Source organism: Zalophus californianus, chromosome 12 (genome assembly GCF_009762305.2).
Source record: "Zalophus californianus isolate mZalCal1 chromosome 12, mZalCal1.pri.v2, whole genome shotgun sequence".
In the NCBI taxonomy this organism is placed as follows: domain Eukaryota; kingdom Metazoa; phylum Chordata; class Mammalia; order Carnivora; family Otariidae; genus Zalophus; species Zalophus californianus.
In genome coordinates this window covers 21,244,190-21,266,458 of record NC_045606.1, presented here as the reverse complement: position 1 = coordinate 21,266,458, position 22,269 = coordinate 21,244,190, and the positions used below count along the sequence as shown (strand labels likewise).

At 40.2% G+C, this 22,269-nt stretch overlaps 1 protein-coding gene across 7 annotated transcripts in view; it reads right to left on the bottom strand.

Moving 5' to 3' along the window:
• Positions 1-22,269, bottom strand: part of CCDC146 (coiled-coil domain containing 146) — a 124,382-nt gene that overhangs the window by 5,097 nt on the left and 97,016 nt on the right. For all 7 annotated transcript variants that reach the window (XM_027573875.1, XM_027573876.2, XM_027573877.2 and 4 more), the window contains 11 exons: positions 20,691-20,764; positions 19,617-19,844; positions 18,587-18,773; positions 12,777-12,872; positions 12,012-12,182; positions 10,540-10,628; positions 10,284-10,448; positions 7,288-7,512; positions 5,457-5,685; positions 891-1,019; positions 199-336 (listed from right to left, as the gene is read on the bottom strand). In XM_027573875.1, coding sequence (XP_027429676.1) covers positions 199-336; positions 891-1,019; positions 5,457-5,685; positions 7,288-7,512; positions 10,284-10,448; positions 10,540-10,628; positions 12,012-12,182; positions 12,777-12,872; positions 18,587-18,773; positions 19,617-19,844; positions 20,691-20,764 — 1,731 coding nt within the window. The remainder of the gene's footprint in view (positions 1-198; positions 337-890; positions 1,020-5,456; positions 5,686-7,287; positions 7,513-10,283; positions 10,449-10,539; positions 10,629-12,011; positions 12,183-12,776; positions 12,873-18,586; positions 18,774-19,616; positions 19,845-20,690; positions 20,765-22,269) is intronic.

The window sequence follows — 22,269 nt, the reverse complement described above, 5'->3', positions numbered from 1 at the left end:
AATATTCATTCAGGGAACAAGATTGAACCCTACTTTGGACAATTTTCTAAGATTCATCTTTATCTCCTTAATTTTACAACTTTATATGTCTCTAGTCATAAAGCCTAACCTCTCCAGTGCTGCTCTCGATAAATAAAGCAGTCTGTGGAAAATGAAAGGAGTGTAGGCAGAAGGGACAAGGCAGGCTCTCGGGCAGACCTTCTTGGCTAAGAGCAGTGTGTCCTGCTTGTAGGCCTGAGTTTTGCTGCAGAGCCTGTCCGTGAGCCGAGACACCTGTTCATAGATGAAGTCCTTTTCCAGTAACTTCTCCTCCTTCTTGGCCAGCTGTAGTTCCAGCTACAGTTGAAAACAATTTCAATAGGAAAAAAAGTCATGCAAGTCAAAGTCTTTCTTAATTAGAGCACTATTTTTTCCCCCTTAATGAACACAGATTGCTTTCATACAGTTGCCAGAGAGCTCTAGGAAAGTCTTCAGCACTGGGCTAAGTCAAGACTCCCTTGCCCCAGCCCCCTCCAGACAGCTCTGGGAAATCTTCCTCTCCATGGCAGAGGGTGGGCCCCTCAGTTCCACCCAGTTTCTATGTTTCCATTCCTCTGATACAGGCCCATCAGGAAGACAAATTAATCCACTGAAGATGCCAAAATTGTCCCTTTGGGCTATGAGACAAAAGTGGGCATTTTGAAACCACTCAAGGTTTTACTTCTTTCTGGCAAGCATTAGAAACAAGCTTAGGTTTTGTTACTGGATTATGATGAAAGGACTATATTAGTAGCTAGAATAGTGAGGGATGAGCAATAAATCTGTCTGCATAAGATGAAACAGTACCACAGATATCTGTGACACTGATCAACAAGGGGCTAACAGACACTATTATAAGAAAGAATGCTTACCGCATCTAATTTTTTGATCATTTGTTCTTGGGTCATATCTTTCCCTGGAATGAAGCGGATTCTGTTCTCATCCTCGGGATTTATAAATCGTCTCTCCAGGTCTTTTATTCTGTCTGTACACTGTGAAAACTATTAAACAAAGAAGGTAGCATTAACTTCAAAACTAACTCCATTGCTCAGTAAATTTTTAAAACCACATAGCCCAGGGGCTTTAAAGTCTTTTGGTAGGATCCATCCGGGGAAAGGTGAAAGAGAACTCTTAACATCCCATCAGCCGGGACCTGGGTTGAACAATAAGTGTGCTCACCCATGGTACAATGAGGATACTGCTTGTAACTGTTCTCTGAAGCAAGGCAGTGAGTTCTGAGTCATCAAAGAAGAGCTGACCTTACAACCAGTCCTTTGTGTTGTATCTATGGGATGTTGTGTGGTTGCAGAGCTCAAACTATACAGACCTGACCTCTTCATTTTAGGTTGTTACAGAGGCCAAAGTAGACAACATACTAGACTCCAGCTTAAAACCCTTTGTTGGCAATAGGTTTAATGGCTTCCCAAAGAATAAAGTTCTTAATTATTAGGTCAATACAGTGTACAGGTCTGTGGGGAACAGCCTGGACTGCTTATATCTTTTGTACTAACCGCCTAATATAATGTTTCATATTTGAAGATGAAGAAATATGGCAACTCCCAAATAGGAGTGGCAGTCACACTTAGTTTCATTTTTGGAACACAGTGAAAACCAGGAGTCATTATTTTCTTTTTCTTTTTTTTTTAAGATTTTATTTATTTATTTGACAGAGAGAGAGAGTGAGCACAAGCAGGGAGAGTGTCCCGCAGAGGGAGAAGCAGGCTTCCCGCTGAGCCGGGAGCCCGACGCAGGGCCCGATTCCAAGACCCTGGGATCATGACCTGAGCCGAAGGAAGACGCTTAACCGACTGAGCCGCCCAGGCTCCCCCAAGAGTCATCATTTTCAACTTTTCTACTGAAAACCTGTAGAAACTTAGGCAAATCATTTATCTTCTCTCAACCTTAGTTGCCTCAATTGTCAAATGGGAAGATAAGGCCCAATCTAATGGGGTTGATTCATTAACTGAGAGAACACATCTCAGGTACTTCACGACACGTTCCGGAGTGATAGGAGTAGAATTTAAGTTTTAATTCATGTATTCGCCTCCTCGTCACAAAAAGAATTTAAAATGGTGACAAAAATTATTTTTTTCCTTTTTCTCCCTCTCAACATTCCTTAATTGCCCTTAATATGGAGCTAAAGTGTACAGATATACATAACCAAGCATAAATACAAAATTATTCCATTTATTAACAGTGCTTAATGTTTCTGTTTCTTAATTAGGAAATTAAGGAAGGAACAAAAATACAAAGCTTGCTTATCAAAATAGTGCCTTGATTGCTCTCATTTCCCCATGGGTCTTTGAGGAAAAACTGTTTACTTTTTCTTTTTTTAAGTTTCTATTTAAATTCCAGTTGGTTAACACACAGGGCAATATTGGTTTCAGGTGTAGGATTTGGTGATTCACACATATAACACCCAGTGCTCCTCACAACAAGTGCCCTCCTTAATCCCCTTTTTACTTTTTTTATACAAAATAGTGTTGTGTCCTAAAATAGTTCATGTGACTTTCAAGATCCCTGAAAAGGAACTATTATTATAAGTACCAGGAAAATATGACTCATGATAATCCTTGGATTAGACTGTTAGACAATTAAAAACTGTTTCAAACAACTGAAAAAATACAAACCTTAAGGGAATTCTGGAAATGATACAAAAAACGGGAAGATTTTGAAAAAAAAAAAACCACACAACACAAAACACTGCAGCTGTAACAAATAACAGGATGTGACAGGGATCGAACAGGGCAAGGTAGGGTAGAAAAATGACTTGCCGAAGGCTCGAAATTTTACATCATATCCTTCGAAGGGCCCATGTGATTTGTGCTGAGTAGACAAATAATTAAGTGCAGTTTGAAGACTAATGGGAAACTTTCTATTCAACAGTTCTTAAGCTTAGAACTAACTCTGGCAGAACCTGTAACTGATGATAACACATAGACCATATGTCTCAATTCATGGGCAGTCAGAATGGAAAAGGCTCATATCAGGCATAAATGTTTAAATATTTTCCTCTTGGGGCGCCTGGGTGGCTTAGTGGTTAGGCTCTGCCTTCGGCTCAGGTCATGATCCCAGGATCCTGGGATCCAGCCCCGCATCGGGCTCCCTGCTCCGCGGGAAGCCTGCTTCACCCTCTCCCACTCCCCCTGCTTGTGTTCCCTCTCTCGCTGTGTCTCTCTCTGTCAAATAAATAAACAAAATCTTTCAAAATAATACTAATAAAAATAAATAAATAAATATTTTCCTCTTGGGTCAACTGAACTCATATTTCACACCAGATAACTGGTTTCATATAATAAAATGCCAAGTGCATATATTTTAAGAACAATGAATTTTATCCATTTACTAGAAGTATTGATTTGCAATTAACACAGAAAATGCTTAGACAGTAGAGAGAGAATTTTTCTGTTGTGGATCTTACTGAATTTAAAGTCCTTTTGTTCTGCTGGGCCTCTTGATAGTTTGGTATGGGCAAAAATGACCCTGAGGCTGTGTTTTGAGAAGGAGCTGGAGGGAGACAAATTATTCTGTAAAATTGAGTGTGGAGTGCCTGAGGGGAGAATCTGGGGAGGTGAGGCTGTGGAGAGGAGAAGAGGTTGAGAGGTGTAAAGACAGGCCAGGGAAATGGAGCTAGGCTAGGGTGCTGCATGGGCTAACACGCCTGGAGATGGTACCAGTGATGGCGTGGCCCCGCAGATCTTTGCAGGGCATGGATGTCTGATATTGAATTTGAAGTTCTTCACATTTCTGTAATGTACACCAGCATGCTGTTGCCCCAAACCTTCAATCAATTCACAGACAAAGGTCTTGCTCTTGCAGGAATGGTTTTGTGTAGGTAGGCGGAAGAAGGAGCGAGTCCTGAATTCTGCACTGACACGGCATAGAGGTGAACCAGGCGGGGTGCATGCCAAATGATGAAGGGATCCCTCAAATGAACCACTAGCAGCAGGAGTCAGGGCCACAGGAATCCTGGGAAGGCTACCTTGGAGGCCTGAGGGATGCCTGGGGGTGTTCCAGCCAATCCATCTACATTGGGCTACACTTATAGAAGAAGCGAATAGGAGAACTTAAGGCTAAGAAAACAAATGCTGGAATCAGAACCTTGGCACATTTGTGCACAATGAAATATCCTATCATTGATACCGCATTCACACATTCCAATGGCATAAAATATGAAGGTGGACCCCTCATCTGGTTCCGCAAAGTCATGTGAATCCCCATGACATGATTAAATGAAAAAAACAAACAAAACAAAACAAACAGGACCCAAAACTGTCCACAGTATGACCTAATGAAAACCATTTACTTATTATACACCTTGAAAAAAAACTGGAAGGAACGCTTCCAGATTTTTGATAATTTTAATGGTGATTATACCTTGGGAATAGAATTTTATTTTTTTAATTTTTGGTGTTTTTTTCCAAAACTTCATCAATTGAACATGTTTTAATTTTATCATCAGAAAAAATCTGAAAACAAACCTGACATTTTAGAAAACATATGATAGGTTACAATTTGTTCCTGCTACATTGATTAAGTCAATGGAAAAAAGTATAAGCCGCCAACTTTTCAGTTTAATTTTTTCTTCTATTTTCAACCAAGGGGGAATAAAAAAGATTATTGCATGTGAAGAAAGTAGCTCTATATTCATTTTTTATGTATACATGTATGTATTTATTTATTACTTCATGTTTAAACTGTTTGGTTTTATTCAACTTTTAAAAAGACTATGTCAGAGACCAGGCTATTAAATGATGGGGAAACTACAGGGGTTAATAAGGAATCTAATTATATGTGATTGCCAATTAACAAACAACAATCTCAGCTTCAGGGGGCAGGAGTTCTAAAAATGAGAGAGCAAGATGGTCCCTGAGATCTTTCAAGCAAGCATCAGAAACATAGTTATGCCAGCGGCAGTGAAAGCCCAGATTCCTTAAATTATGAGCTATGAGGAAGCTAGAGTTGGGATTTGGGAGGGTCTGAATTCCAAGGAGGCAGAAAATGCTTCATGGGGGAAAAAAAAAAAATCCGTAGCCTGGATGCTTGAGCATAAATTCCACCCTGGAGCAGTGGATTTATTTTTTTTAATATTTATTTATCTATTTGAGAGAGAGGGTGGGGAGGGTCAGGGGGAGAGAGAGAGAATCTCAAGCAGACTCCCCACTGAGCATGGAGCCCCACATGGGGCTCGAGCTCATGACCTTGAAATCATGACCTGAACCAAAATCGAGACTCCGACGCTCAACCAACTAAGCCACCCAGGTGTCCTGGAGCAGTGACATTTTTAAAGAAGACATATAACTCATGAGTTTGTACAGGTACCAGGTGGGGCATGGCTTAATTTACATGTAAGAACTTAATACAATCTTCAAACCAATAAAGGAGGGGGTAGAGAAAGCAAATGGCCCCAGGAAGTGTCTGATGAACGTTTTCCCCACCTGAATCTGGAGCACTGCTAAGTCCGCGTCCAGGGCCCTCTTGGTTGGCAGTAATTTCTGGGTCACGTGAATCTGTCTTTGTTTCTCAGCAATCTTCAGTTTCAGGAACCGGATCTTTTCTTCCAGGACATGTATTTCAATTTCTCCATTTAGCTTCATCTTTTCTTGGATATTTATTTTTTCATAAAAGATGCACACTTCCTCTTCCCGCTCTATCAGCTGAACACCACTACGGCCAAAAGGAGAGGCAGAGGCTAAGAGGATGTTGAGACCACTTTTTTTTTTTTTTTTTTTTACTAGTCACAGGGATTCCCTCTGGATCTGGGCACAAAATATATATCAACATTACATAATTCCAGAAGACAATAGATATATACTCTTGGCTTTCTAGTTAAACTGCACACTTTTTGTTTTCCTGGGGATAGGAGAGGGAGGGCTGGTTAGCATCTTGACCCTGAGCTAGCCGATCATGCTGTTGGCTGGTCACGGTATCTCTGCAAGTCCCAAAGGTTTCCCTAGGGTGGGAAAAAATGTCATTCCCCAGGCATGAGCAAAGTGATCCCATAATCTGACTTTCTGCAGACCCTTTTATGGGGCCAGACTTGCCAACTGAGGTCTGGCCAGAAGTCCCCAGGCAGGGGGCCAGGGAATGTGTTTCTGCAGTGATTCTATGTAACTTGCCAGGCCCATTAGGTTCTTTTTAAAGTTGAATATTTTTGATGCCAATTTCCCCATAAACAGGCGAAATTCTGTCCTTTGTATGCATGCCAGGGGAAAGACCCCTCCATGTGAGGAGAATGTGGGAAAGAAACAAAGCAAGAATTTTCCAATTCCAGCCCTACAGGTCTGACCAGAGCTTGGGAACACACTGCCCAAATAATCTGTTTTGTGCCAGGAGCCATATAAGAGGACTTTTTTTTTTCTTTTTTCCCAGAGAAAACACCTGCCAGTAGTTTGAAAAATTAGTGTTCTTCACACCCTGAAGTCTTCCCACACTCTGCATATCAATTATCCCAGAGTTCATCTTTAATTGCTTTTTATCTCTTTTTCTCTCTCCTCCCTTAAAACATGTGCGCACATAGTTACATCTGCTTAATCTTAACTCTACATTTCATCTCATTTGCTGTTTATTGGCTCTTCTCATGATCCTCTCATTTCTCTTGACAACAGAAGCTCGGAGCAATGCTTTATTTACCACCTTTTTGTAACTTCGGGGTCCAAAGCTTAGCACACAGCTTTAGATGAAGCAGCCCACAATCAAAGCCACAATGAAGAAAAAGATATGATACCAGACTTAATTACTACAGGACCCTACAATTTCACATACCAAATTTCTCTAGCACAAGCAGCTTGGGAAAACTGCTACAGTAGTAATTGATTTATGACATAATTGTAGCCTGGAAGAAATAATGCTCTTCTGAGAGGTCCTACTTGCTGAGAAACTGAGCTGGGAGAATGGCTTAATAAATATCATACTAACACCAATCTGTCACAAAAGTGGATACAAGACCCAAAGACTTATTTATGTCAATTATACTGAAATAACTTGATGGTACTGGAGGCAACCTGACTGGTGGCCTGGGAAAGAACTTTGATATTTAAGCAACGGACTTAAACCCTACTCTTGCCTGCCTCTCCTAAAAGAACAGTTTCTTATTTCAGGCAAAACACACAGCTCATCCCCCCCACCCCCACGCCCCTGCAAAAGGCTAATGAAACCTGAATGTCAAATGCCCCTCACCCCACTGTCAAGTCTAGAGAAGAAGCGGCAACATTTCTAAATCGGATCTCCCGGTGTTTCGTTTCTCACATTAGGTTCTTGGTTTTTCACCTTTCATTTCGACGCTGAACAGCTTTCTCGTATCTCTTGCGAAGCTGCACCATCTCCTCTTCAATCGTTGTGATCATATTGGCAAGTCTGTCAATGTTACTTAACTGGGCTTCCTTCTTCTCCTTCATTTCCTGAAGTTTTGCTACAATTTTGCACACATCATTTTGCATGCTTTCTCGGATAGTAACATTGTTGGCATGTTTCAGCATGGAATTTTGTAACTTTCTTTAAAAATAATGGGAAAATGGGTAAGATTATCATTTTCTTTAGTTAGTTTAAAAATAACAAAGGCTTCTGGGGCGCCTGGGTGGCTCAGCTGGTTAAGTGTCTGCCTTAGGCTCAGGTCATGATCCCACGGTCCTGGGATCAAGTCCCGCATCGGGCTCCCTGCTCACCGGGGAGCCTGCTTCTCCCTCTGCCTCTCTCTCTGTTTCTTACGAATAAATAAATAAAATCTTTAAAAAAAATAAAAAATAACGGAGACTTCTGAAACTACCCAAGTAGCTCTCACTTTAGTATGTCCCATGAAATGACAATGGTAGTACAGTAGTTCCCCCCCCCTTATCCAGTTTCGCTTTCTGCAGCCTCATGTGCCCCCCGGAAATCCGTCCACCGGAAGCAAACGCTCCTCCTTCGACTCTTTGGAAGGTCAACAGCCGCCTAACGCTACGTCACAAACGCGCCTGCGTCTTTCACCTCCCTTCAGCTCACTACGGAGGCGTTTTGTCACCTCACATCATCGCGAGAAGAAGGGTGAGTACAGCACAGTAAGTTATATGAGGGTCCGGAAGAGAGCCCACATTTACATAACTTTTATTACAGTACGGCTGACCCTGGAACAGTACAGTTTTGAACTGCGTGGGTCCACTTATACGTGATTTTTTTTTATAAATACAGTACAGTACTGTAAATGTATTTTCTTTTTTATGATTTTCTTAACATTTTCTCTTCTCTAGCTTACCTTATTGTAGGAATACAGTATACAATATATATAACATGCAAAATATTTGTTAATCAACTGGTTACGTGATTGGTAAGGTGTCTGCTCAAGAGTAGGTTATTAGTAGTTAAGTGTTGTGCAGGGATTGTATATTGCTATAATTGTTGTATTTTATTAGTATTGTTAATCTCTTACTGTGCCTAATTTATAAATTAAACTTTATCATAGCTATGTATGTATAGGGAAGAAAAACCTAGAATATATAGGGTTCAGTACTATCTGCGGTTTCAGGCATCCACAGGGGGCCTTGGAATGTATCCCTCACAGATAGGGGGGACTACTGCAGTAATATTGTTATTCATCGTATAATACTTTTCAGGAGTTTCTGTAATCTTCCCAGAGTCTCAGATTCCCCACTCCTCTGGATTGGACATCTTTCCTTTTGTGCCCCAAGCTTTTGCTGCCCCACTTTGTCAAATCAAGAGACTATAGTAATTCATTTACTGCTCTGTCGTCCCCTCTTGAGGGCAGAGATGGTCATATCTGATAACGTCCATTGGACCTAAAGTGGTGCCTGACTTAATACAGCATCACAATAAATGCTGAATGAATGCATGGCCTTTATGAGTGATATTTTACTTTCATGTAGGATGAGAATCTGATTAGGAAATTAGATTTTCCTACTGCTACCAATCCCCTCCCCCTGTTCCCACCCCTCTACCACCTCACACACAATAGCCCGTTTTGTATAGCTTTATAAAAGGAAACTGGGCAATAATGGCCACCAGAAAAAGTTCAGGTTGTATAAACTCAGTAGATCAGGGACTAAATAGAAATGAAAGAGTCCAATAGATCTTACCACATCGTAAATAATAAATTTAAAAAACAATAATCTGCCAGATGCTTCTGAGTATGTTTACATGGATTCATTTCATGATAAAAAGTGCTATAAAATAAGGACTATTTTTTTTTAAGATTTTATTTATTTGAGAGAGAGAGACCATGAGCAGAGGGAGGGGCAGAGAGAAGGGGACAAGCAGACTCTCTGCTGAGCACAGAGCATGGAGTCCCACAAGGAGCTCAATCCCAGGACCCTGAGGTCATGACCTGTGCCGAAGTCAGACGCTTAACTGAGTGAGCCACCCAGGTGCCCCAAATAAGGACTATTTTTATAGGTAAGAAAGGTGAGCCCAGAAAAGTAAGGTAGCTTGCCCAAAGTCATGCAGCTAGGGCTACAGGGCTGGGATCGGAGTCTAGAAAGTTACCTCTCTTAACCACTTTGCTACACTGTCTCTTACAAGCACATTAGATGCTTCAAATCCATAACCAGGGGATGCTGGTTAATAAACATTTGATTGTCTTCTAATTTTAAATGTAAATTATCAAATTTGTGCTTTTCTAACTTGGTAAATGGAAATAAATAGTATATAGTTTTTTGTTCACTTAAAATTATAGCTATCAAACAGTGGAAGCATACAGAATCACATTCAGATGCTTAGATTGTCTTTTTTTTTTTTAAAGATTTTATTTGTCAGAGAGAGCATGCATGCGTGCACACAAGCAGAGGGAGGGGTAGGCAGAGGGTGAAGCGGGCTCCCTGCTGATGGGGGACTTGATCCCAGGACCCTGAGATCATGATCTGAGCCCAAGGCAGACGCCTAACTGACTGAGCCACCCAGGTGCCCCTAGATTGTCATTTGTAAAGCATCTTTGAGCAAGGGCTCTTCTAGCTATGTAAGACTATTATTTTCTGGGGGACCTGGCTGGCTCAGTTGGTTAAGCGTCTGCCTTCAGCTCAGGTCATGATCCTCAGGATCCTGGGATGGAGCGCCATATTGGGCTCCATGCTCAGCAGGGAGTCTGCTTCTCCCTCTCCCTCTGCTCCTACCCCCAACTTGTACGTGCTCCTTCTCTCTCTCTCTCACAAATAAATAAATAGAAAATCTTAAAAAAAAATAAGGCTATTATTTTCTACTTTACTCTTCCCAGGGTATTTTAGAGTTCAGTGAATCAGAAGAGAAACTTTTGAAAAGACAATAGTTATTATTACACTTACCTTTCTTGAGTAACTGCACTATTTCTTAAAATTTCCAGTTCATTTAATGACATCTTATGTTTTTCTTTTATTTCATTTACTTTCTGGTGAGCTTTGTGAAGTAAGTTAACAAATTTGTTTCTTTCATTTCGGATGGTGTCATACAGTTTAGCAAACTCTTTGAGTCTGTGAAAACACAAGTGTTCTTGAAACTTGTGAAATAAAACTCATTTTTTCCCCACCTGTAACAAGATAAATCATCATGTAATTCTTTTACCTCCGATGAATTTCACGTTTTTTCTTCTTGTGTATTCTGATTTCCAGATCCTTTGCTTTAATCTCCTTAACAATGTTGGTATATTTTTGCTGAAATATGAAAGTTATGTGTGAAATTAAAAATAAAAAGCCCATCACCATCAACATATGAGTACTCCCAGTGGCATCCTGTCTCATTCCTGTCCTAGCTGAGTTGGGCAGTTGGGGAACTGTAAGGGAGAGATCAGAAAATTGACTGGCCAGCTGAACTGAATTAATTAAGGACAAGAAAGAGTGAGAGAAGAGAGAAAGAAAGGAGCCTGTATAGGTTGGCTTTGAGGAAAAGTTTGGGGAACTTTTGGGAGAGCCTAAGAGTGAGTGTGGATGGCACAGAGGGGCTGCGTAAGTGAGAAGTGTGTGGAGGGTAGCTGAGGGAAGAGGATTTGTAGTTAGTTTTGACAGATGTTACAAATGGAACCCTTTTTGCTATTTTGTGAGAAACTGAAGCCATGCTTTTAAGGTGCTTTTCCGAGAAGAAATGCTACCGCGGTAAATGCTTGCTCAGAACAAAGTTTGCCCTCAGAAACAGCCAACATCTGGGGCATCTGGGTGGCTCAGTTGGTTAATCGTCCACCTCTTGTCCGACTCTTGATTTCTGCTCGGGTCATGATCTCAGGGTTGTGGGATTGAGCCCCACGTCAGGCTCTGTGTTCAGGCCTGAGTCTGCTTATCTCTCTCCCTCTGCTCCTCCTCTCCCTCTCCGCCCCCCGCTCAAATAAATATAATCTTAAAAAAAAAGAAACAGCCACCATCTGGGTCACATGGTAAATCCCGGTATTCTCTCTTTTAGTAATATGTCATATCATATTCATTTTTAACAGGAAACCTCTGAACATAATCCTCTCATGGAATAAAATGATTTTAGAGTTTTAGCTAGCATGGCAGCAGAGTCGTGTTTGCCATTGGTTTCATTGTTCTTTTGGTTTGGGATGTTGCACTGGGTCAACTCTGGTACTTTGTTGGGAGCCCAGTAAAATCATAGATGGAACAGTAACTAAGGGCATCCTAGCAGTGGTTTAAATAATGCTGGCTTGATAGAACTTGGGAGGGAGAGTGGTCTCACGCTACTGCTCTTGACTTGTTCTTGGACAAACCATAGTGGCATGTGAGTTGGTGGGGAATCTGAGAGATCTGGGGCCTGCACAGCTGTCAACCCTGTCCCCCAGAGGCACCTACCTTAGTCTTACTGAAGTTGTCATGTGCTCGAATCCTCTGCTCATCGTCATTGACCCGGTTTGTTTTTCCTCTAGATTGCTGACTATTGCTAATTGAACCCGGAAACCATTTTTTCAGTATATGATTGAGTCTTGTTTGGGGAAGCTGTATAGTCAAACTTGAAGGATGCAATTACAGCTTTCTAATAGACACTGTGTAAAATTGAGGATCTCCTGAACTCTTATGGTAATTAATGGATGGTTACAAAAATGCAGTCACCTGAGCTTTCAGGAAATCCTTGGATTTTTGCTCCTTCTCATCAATTTTGATCTGAGTCATACGGACAAGGTTGAAGACAAGCTCTCGCATGTTTTCTTGCTCCTTGAAAAGCTTGTTTTCTTCTGCAAGTTGTTGTTCCACTAACTTGGACTCAGCTTCTGATAGGATTTTCTTTTGAAAAACACAACATATTATAACCTATTTGTTTGAAGAAACACACTAGGGCCAGTATCTTAACAATTTTTATTTCCTATGTAGAATTTATTTTACTAGGACATAAAACAAAGTAACTTGACTGCCTTAGCTCCAAGTATTTTATCTTATAAAAGAATATGCAAATATAACATGTTTAGTGGGATGCAAGTTTTTCTTAATCAGACTGTATTTTCAAGTAACTTTAAGAAAAAAGAGACATAAAAGCATGTTTTTGACAGTGGCTTGAATAAACAAAATTTGAAAATTTAAAATTAGACATTGGTGAAATAAAGCATTTATTGTTTATTTTTAATCTAACTATATTATCATTAGCCCTTTTATTTTAAAATCTCATGAATTTGTATAATTTTTGCTGGTTCAAACACATCCTTTTCCCTCAAATTTAATGTGGGGTTTGAGTGGGCTCTGAGATGAAGAAACAGACCCACATTAAGTAGGATCATACTCTATTTGATGACTCTCCTATTGAGGTTTTGTGGAACACAGTTAAAAACACAACTTTGTATTAATCATTCTTAGATAGAAGCTTAAATGAGAGTTGACATTGACCTGTTGGGCCAGATTCCTCTTAGCCACTTCAACTTCCTTGTGGAGTTCTCTCCTTCTCTCAGATAATATAGAATCATCTTTAGGGATAGCTTCCATCTGGAAATAAAAATTTAAAACTGGCATTTACAAAAGAACGAAATCTTCAATGTCATGTAATCAACCCCATTGTGTACCTTTTGCAAATGGTGGGCAAATTATGATTCTCAATCTTTTAGGAACTGCCTTTCATGCTGAATGTTGTTCTTTATAAAATCACGGTAAACTAAAATATAAAATATAAAAACCTACCAAAAATCTGTAATTCACCAATTGCAATTATTATATTTCTCCTTCATTTGGAAATAAAAGAAATCTTATTAATAATAGCTGCTAACAATTATAGAGCATTGACAATGTGTCAGGAAAAGTTCTGAGTGCTTATATGTATGGTCATATTTAATCCTCACAATAACCCTATGAGATAGGTAAGATTATTATCTCCAGTTGTACAGATGAGGAGAAGGAGGAACAAGAAGGAACATTTAAGCAACTTGTCTCAGTGATACAGGTGCAAACTCAGGTGGTTAAACTCAGAGTCCGAGATCCTGTCACTGTATTTTATGGCTCCTCTAACTCATGCATGTTTAGAAACACGCATGTTCAAGTGATATTTATTATACTCATAAAATGTGAATTCATTTATGAAATCCTATAGATTAAAAAAATAGGAACTATTTATTAATAACAGTAAGAATACTTGGGCACTCTTATGTAGTAGTTTGATGAGTAGCTGGAAAGTTCTTAGCCAAAAGAAAAGTCTCTCAACTTTTTGATAACTGAAATTCCACCATTACATTTCTACTGTATTGGCTTGTGCTTTTGTCCTCTGCTAAAGTAGTTCAGGAGAAAGTAATGTTTCATTCTATCCATCTTTGCTGCCTTATGAGGAATGAGCTTGTCAGATTCTTCATGATGGGGAAGAGAGCAGAGAGGAGGACACATGGCAGCTTCTGGGGGGAACAGCATCCAAATACAGGAAGGGTTATCTTGGGGTGCTGACAACATACTTGACTTAGAGGGAGTTTAGAGTTGGATCTTTATACCAAAAGCACATGACTCCAACCTGATACAGGTTATTTCCTCCTGTGACAGCACCAAGGTGGAATATTGGTTAAAATTTGTCTCAAGAAGGAAAGATCATACTGTTTAGTGATTTAAAGGTCACCTAACAGACTCTTTCTGAGATTTGTGTTGCTCTTTTAAAGTAGCTAAAGTATGTTTTTGGATGTCCCAACATCCATGAGCCTGGGCATCTTCAGTAGTGTCTTCTGTACCCTCAGATGCCCAAGATGTCCGGCTTCCATCCTACCGTGGAGACTTAACTGTTGGGAAGTACACACTGGATTAGAAAGATGAGACACGGTCTTGTGCAATCTATATAACAATATACGGGATTTTTTTATTTTGATGAACAGATAAATGCTAGAGCAGGTCAGAGAAGGGACAGCTCAAAGTAGACTTGACTAATCAGGGAAGATTTTATGGAAGAGTGAAGAAGACAGCAAGAAAGAGTTTGATTTCTCCTTCTGGAAATTAGAGTTAATTATTGCAGAGGAAGTCTAGCAAGCATCCCAGTTCCTATCTACTTCTCTGCCACAGGTGCCCAGGAGTGGGCTACTCCAAATGTTTTGTTCCCAAATGTAGGCAAATCTGTATAGGAATGCTAACTGGGACCAGGGAAGCTTACAAGGTTTTTACAGAAGATATGATGAGGGCACACTCACTCGCTACATGTCAATGAAAGGCTCCTAACAAATTTTCCTGGTTTCAGGTCTCAGACATTTAGGTCCAGTGTTTTGAATTACAAATAATACTGCAATGTATTGTACTATTTCTGAGTTCTGGCCAGCTACTTCTCTGATACCTTTCTTAATTCTCCATAAACCCAATCCTCAAGTTTCAGACAGGAACTAAGGATGCTTGGTTTGTGGAAGAAGTAACAAGGTGGGCCACTGGTAGCTGAGCCTGCTGGTTGCCTAGCCAATATCCACCCTCTACTTTGCCTTTACTAATAAAACTCCAGTTTTGTTCCTGGCTGCAGTGTATCCAGGATTCCTCAGACTATTTGCTGGCTGGGCGTGACCAGAGGAGCCAGGACAGGCCAGTGAAATGTAAATTGAAGTTTGCTGGATAATAAGACTCCTGGGACAGTGACTGTTTTCCTGTTAAAAAGACAGAATCAACCAAGTTAACTACCATATGCCTTTTATTCTCTCCCTTCCCCACTTTTGTGTGGTCTTGTGCCTAAAGATAGAAGGTCTTGTGAGCTTTGCAACAAAATATACACGTTAAGGATGACAGAAAAAAAGAGCTAAGAGGATCCTGGGCCTACCTCTGGACTTTCTGTTATATGAATAAAACAGTCCCCTAGTTAAGCCACTGTAGTTGAATTTCTGTTACTTCTGGCCAAATTGAGTCTAGTTATAGTCTAGTTCTAATACTGGGGTGACTTGAGATATTTACCATTACATTTGAGCCCCAAATTGCATATATCAGCAGATTTTGTAAGCTTATTTATTTTATTTTATTTTATTTTGTAAGCTTATTTATTTTAGTTCTTTGGGTTTTTATAGAGTCGCATTTCATACTGAGGAAAAAAAGCGTGTTTATTGCAACCAGACCAAAAAAAAGTGTGTAAAGTAAGAAATTAAACATCTGCTCCCTACCTTTACTTCAAATACTACCCTCAGGAGTCTCTGTTGATAGTTTAGTGTCTGTTCTTCCAGACATTTAAAATGCATGAATAAACATCAGTAACTTTCATAAAAGTTAAGAAGTTAGACACGATTCTGTTGCAGTAAACATCCCAATTATTTGATATCAAAAGAACCTAAGTTTCTTTAAGGCTTTGATATTTTCCCAAAATATTTCAAACTTCCATGAGGTTTGTGGCTTGAATTTCTGGAGTCTCTACAGTCAAAAGCCACAGGAGAATCAAACAACAGTCTCTGGGGGGAAATGAAGTCTGAAGAGCCCTTCATGCTTACCTTTTATCTCTTTCCTTTTTGGAGTGCATGCAAGGCTGAAATGTTCACTCATGCTGGGAGTGACTATTTTCAAGTACTGCCAGCCAGTGTAGGACTGTGGCTGGGCTAATTATAAGCCATCAGGTCAAAGAGGAAGATAGTCTCTCACTGAAACAAACTGCACTAGGGCAAAAACAGATTTTTCACGAAACCAATGAAGGAAGAGGATTTTTTTTTTAAAAGATTTTATTTATTTATTTGACAGAGAGAGACACAGCGAGAGAGGGAACACAAGCAGGGGGAGTGGGAGAGAGTGAAGCAGGCTTCCCGCGGAGCAGGGAGCCCGATGCGGGGCTGGATCCCAGGATCCTGGGATCATGACCTGAGCCGAAGGCAGACGTTTAACGACTGAGCCGCTCAGGCACCCCAGGAAGAGGATTTTAATACGTTTCATTGCTGTTAGTTTTATGTTCAGTGGGTGCTATTTTGTGAATTTAATAGCTAGAAGTGTCCTAACATAAATAGCTTCTATTTATTAAAATCTGAACAACTTGTGAGCATTCTGCTACAGTCTCCCCTTGAGTCAAGGCCTTTCCTTACGTATTTGTGTCCAGCCAGCTCAATTTATAGTGGAAAGCCTCATCAGAAACAGCTCCCAACTAGCCTTTAAGTGTCCCACCCTTAAATATAAGGAGGTAGCCACAGGGTCCGTGTTTGCCCAAAGTTCCAATTTAACCGCTGTAATGTGCTAGGACCTGGGTAAGATGGCATAGCTTGTAGTAAACCAATGCTCCTGACAAGAATAACTTGAAAAGTTGGATTTAAAAATATGTTTGAAGACATGAGTTGCAAAGGTAAATAGATTTAAAGTCTTCAAAGGTTCTAGCACTGTCTGGGAAGCAGTAAATTATTAATCTATAGGGACCCTAACTAAAGTCAAGGATGAATGCTGTAATCTTTAGGCTAACCACTTTAGGCCAAAGAATGGAAAGAGAAGGAAAAACTAAAACATATCTAAAATGGGGGAAATAGAACAACTGAAAATAGAAATAGGACAATTCATCTGTTTGATTCATCCAAAAGAAGGAACTATAGGAGGGAAAATGGAACATAAAAGAGATGGGACAAAGAGAAAGCAATAGTAATATGGTAGAAATAAGCCCAAGAAGATCCATAATCACATTAAATGTTTTTTGGACTAAATACAAGAACTAAAAGGTAGAAATGTTCAGACCAGATATTAAAAAGTATGTGCTGCATATAAAAGACATCTAAGTAAGGACACAGAAAGAGTGAAAATGAGTGGTTGGAAAAGGAAATACCATGCAAAATCTAACCAAAAAAAGCTAGTATAACTTATATTGTCCTAATAGCAGACAAAGTAAGCTTTTAAGCCAAAGAGCATTTCTAAAGTTAAAGAGATTTCACAGTGATAAAAGAATTAATCTACCTGCTGGAACTGTAATAAAAATATTAGAGGTATATGAGAAACATAAATAACTGTTCTATTTGTTTTTGCAAAAGTGTAAAAAGCACATTTTGCCCCACTGAGATTAAAAAAAAAAAAAAAAGGTTTGTGAGTGCCATCTGACCGCAGGACCGAGACCTAGTCATTTGTCACACTCCTAACCCTAATCAATTTTGTCCACACCTTGCTAAAGATTGGTGTTTCAGTCAGGAGGAGCTAGATTATGCTACAGAAATAAACAATTCCCAACTATCATGGCTCCAAACCATGAAGGCTTATTTCTTGCTCTGCCAAAGCCTGTGGCCAGTCAAGGCGATTGTCCAAGACAACTATTGGCTCAGCATTTGGGATGCTTCCATTTTACAGCACCTCCATATCATCATGTACTTCTACAACTGCAGTAGGAGAGGGAAAAGAGCTAGAGGTCTCACACTGGCAATCAGATAATGTGTCACTTCTGTCCATAGTCCATTGGCCAGAACTAGTCCTGTGACTCTGCTCAACTGCAAAGATGCAAGAAAGTAGACACTTCCCATATGCCCAGAAGAAGAGAACTAGACATAGGTTAGGATTAGAAGTGTCTACCACAGTTGGAAACTCCTTTAAAAATTTCAGAGGTCTTGAACCTCCATAAGGTCACAGAGCATGACAGTACTAAGGAGAATGGGTATGGTCTTTATACACCCAGCAGCTTCATCTCAGATTGATCTGTTTTCCACCAAAGGATGCAGTCCTCTCAAGAATTTACGCCTTTCAGCAGTGCTTGGTCAGTTAGCACAGGGAGTGCCACGTGAGTGGGAAGAGAGAACCAAAACAGTATTAAGACGGTAATAGCTATCTTGAGCATCCTCTGACTGGAGTACATCCCTGATGCTGCACAGAATTAGCCAGGTAGCCTGGGTTCTGATGGCCCTTAGCTAGTTGGAGGTGTAGGCTCACTGACCATCTATGTTTACATAATTTGATCTAGTCCCTGACCATTATAGTCTACAATGACATCATTCTGGATATGACTCTTTCAACTGGTAAAGATAGCGGTCCATTTGGTCCTTCTGTGTAGTGAACCCCTGAACTCTTCCAGAACTGGATGGCCTAACTGCTTCCCCTGGCCAGGCTGATGCCTGATCCAAACAAGACATGTCCCTAACCTTGGGTTCACAAAAAGAGATTGAAAAACATTATAAGACAGAGCTTTTATGATGAGTTTGATGCATTTTAAAATTAGCATTCTCTGATTTCCTTCTCTTTATTGATAGCAAAAACAACTTCTTAAAATATTTTACTTCAAAAAGATAGTACTGATTTTGAAAAATCAAAAAGTGGTGTACAGCACCCACCTCTAATAGAAGCCTTTGATGTAGTGCTTGAGTTTGAGTGAGTGCATCCCAGGACACTTTTAAGAGTAGCTCCATCTTTTTTAAATTTCGAAAATCTCGTTCTTTTTCTCTTTGCTTACGAGAAAGTTCATCATGGTAGTTCTGCTTATCAATGAGACAGTTTTGTAAGTTGAGATCTAAGATCCCTCTGTTCCAGGTAAAGAGAGAAAATGAAAGTGATTTGTCATCTTGTCATCAACTGCCCTTCATGTTTTTCAAGATAGCACGCTCAGCATATTCATACAGAACTATCATCATATGAGAATCAGATTTTAAATAATGCCAAAAGCAACTTTGTTTGTAAGTTGGCATCATTTAGAGTCACGTCTTATAAAAAACGCAAATGGAATAGCGGCTCAGCAGATACAGAGGCTCGGAGGCTAAAATTTTATTTAAAAATAGGAATTAACACCTTCCGGGGGAACTGCACCACAAAGTTATTCCCATTAGGAAAGAGTCATGATTACCTCCAAAATACCATTCATCTTTAGGAAAAATCCCTCAACTATAGCATACTCCAATGCACATTTCAAAAACTTACAAAAATACGATACATTGTGTCCTTAAGATTTGGTCACAGGAAATTGAGGAAAATGATGAGTAAAGGTTGGAAAAATATTTGGAAATACTTTATTTAATATATATATATTTTAAAGGATAGCTGTAGGTTCAAATCTTTTTTAAGATTTTATTTATTTCTTCATAAGAGGCAGAAAGAGGCAGAGGGAGAAGCAGGCTCCCCACTGAGCAGGGAGCCCGATGCGGGACTCGATCCCAGGACCCTGGGATCATGACCTGAGCCGAAGGCAGACGCTTAACCATCTGAGCCACCCAGGCACCCCTAATATTTTTTATTAATGGTAAAAATCTATTCAAAAATCTATGAAATATTTAATTGAATCAACACAAATCTGTTTGAGATTATGTGTTGAATCCTCAAATATAAACTGAAGAAAAATTTGGATGATAGATACACAGAAATACTACTAACCTTTCAGTTAGTGAAGTTGCTTCATTCTCTCTGGTTAATTCCAGGAGCTTGACCAATTGGTTATATTCTCGTTCTTTGATTTCAAGTAAGGCTCGTTTGCCTTCAACTTCCTTTATTACATCCTCCTTCTCTTCCATTATAGAATTAATTTTGTTTTCAACTTTCTTTAACGAGTCATTTAGCTCTTTGAGTTCATATTCCAAGACGATTTTTTTCTTTTCCATTTCTCTGTGGGGGATACATACATACATGTACACACATACATACATATATGTGTACACACACACGCACGTTTGAGCCCATGGTGTCTTTACCTATTTTACTTCCTGAAAAGGCAACAGAAGAGCTAGTGATGAATTCAAAGGTGGGGTGAAGATCACAGGTGGGTGGGGGATTGGGGGGTACCCCCCCCCATGCAGCATCACCTGGGATCTACCCTTATCCTGACCAGCCTCCCTGAATCTCTCAACTTTGGTGGTGGTGATGTGGCTTTTAGAACGGTTACTAATGCCTGCTTTTTTTCCTTCCTCACCAGAGCAGTCATGCTTGTTTCTCCAGAATTTTCGTATCTTCACTTATCTTTATTTTTTTGGGTTCCTCTAAACCTTGAGAATTTCCTCCATGATTTCTGCCTCCAAATCTACTCTGAATGTTCGGGGGTGTTCCGCCATGTGAAAAGTTGGCAAAGTAAAGAGTTGCTATCATCTGGGCTTTAGGCTTCTGGCTGGCTGACACACTTCTAGACCATGAAATTTAGCCTAGTTCAAATAACTTATCTCTTGTATAGCTCTGTTAAAGTCTGTTGGAGTTCTCCACACAGATTCGATTTATAAATTGGAAAGAGAATATTGTCCCCAAATTAAGACATAACTGTTAGGAGTGATAGTAATGCACTGCATTACTTTCTTCTAATGAACTTGATACACACAACCTAGACAGGGCCAAATGCAGATATTTTGAAGGTTGTGATAGTAATTTGATGTGTTCAATGGATACTATTCTTGTTTTAGCATGCACACATAACTTGGAGGGGGGAGCGGGCTGGGAGAGCCTAAAAGTAATATTAAATCATACACTTTTTTGCGTGTTGTTTTTTCTATCTCTTTTCCAATTTGTACAGGAACAGTTTGATGGTGGACCACTTCATCCTAGTAAAGAAATGGAACCATGTTAAATTATGTAGTCTTAGACCAGAAGTAGTTAAGACAAGGAAATGAAATAGAGAGGAGAGGACTACAATGTACAGAACTCCCGCTGTCTGTCCTGTACTGTGCAGGGCGCTTTAATTATTTCACTTAATACTCGTAGGGACCTTAAAAGATAGTTACGGTTGTTACCAGTTTAAAGAGGAGGTAGCTGGGGTGCCTGGGTGGCTAAGTCGGTTAAGTGTCTGCCTTCAGCTTAGGTCATGATCTTGGGGTCCTGGGATGGAGCCCTGCGTCAGGGAGTCTGCTGCTTCCTCTGCCCCTCACCCTCGCTCATGCTCTCTCTCTCTCTCTCAAAATAAATAAAATCTTAAAAAAAAGAAAAAGAGGAGGTAGCTGAGTGTAACAAAAGCTGTTTGTTCCCTTTATGGCTGTATGCCCAACCTCAGGGGTCGCAGGGGTTGGCTGCTAAGAGCCCATGCTTATTCTCCTCTCTTCTACTCGCCACTGGCTGAGAAGAACTGTCTTTATCAGGAGTAAAGGGAAGAGGGCAGCCCTCTGTGACCAATGACTAATGTACGTGGTGATATAACAGCCTATCCCCTTTGCATCTGGGTGGCATTGATGGTCTAGAGTTCCCCATGGGATCAGGTTGAGACTAGAGTTCTCCTGAAAACACATTTTGGCCCAGCTCCTTCCCAACTCTGTGCTACTTCCCTCCCTCTCCTATCAGATTCTCCTTAGTGCCCGCCCTCCACGAATACTTGCCTGAATATTAGAAGCTCTCCCTCTAGGGAACCCTGCCTAAGACTCATGTAGAGAGAATTTAAATAATCTTCCCAAAGTCACACAGCTAGGAAGCAGTGAGGCCAAGATCAGAAGCTAACTTTGTCTAGTACCACTTTCCACTATGCTCTGTGGACTCACAGAAGGTTTAGTTTTAGCCTCAAGCAGCTTATGAACATGGAAGGGGTTCTGGAGCAGTCCTTTCTGCCTGGGATCACACTGGACTTTGGTGCCTGGAGTAACACGCATGCATGGAGTTTGTACACATCACGGCAGTGTAGCGTATTTCTCCCTGGGATCTTGCTCAGTTCTGGGGCAGATCCAAGTTTTGTAAGGCTAAGTAAGACTCTTAGGATTTGTTGGGGGGCCTCTTTAAGAAAAAGAATAAAAAATTACAAATGCTAAATAGGCACAGGGCCTTGGAAGAGGTTCATGGAAGTGAGGGGCCTGAAGCTTTAGCTTTGTTGGGCTGCTCGTAAATCTGTCTCTGCTCAGGTCCTCCGTTCCAGGTAGCAGCTGGGTCTGTCTTGTTTGACTGCTCTAAGACCCTTAAGGAAAAAGAGGTTAAAGTGAATCACAATTGTCCTTTAAGCCAATGAGTCTCAGATGTTGTTGTTTTTTAAAATAACTCTAGGTTATTTAAATCATTTTTGAGATAGACATATATATATAAATATATATATATATATAAAAGTAAAATGAATTTTAATTATCTCCTAAAA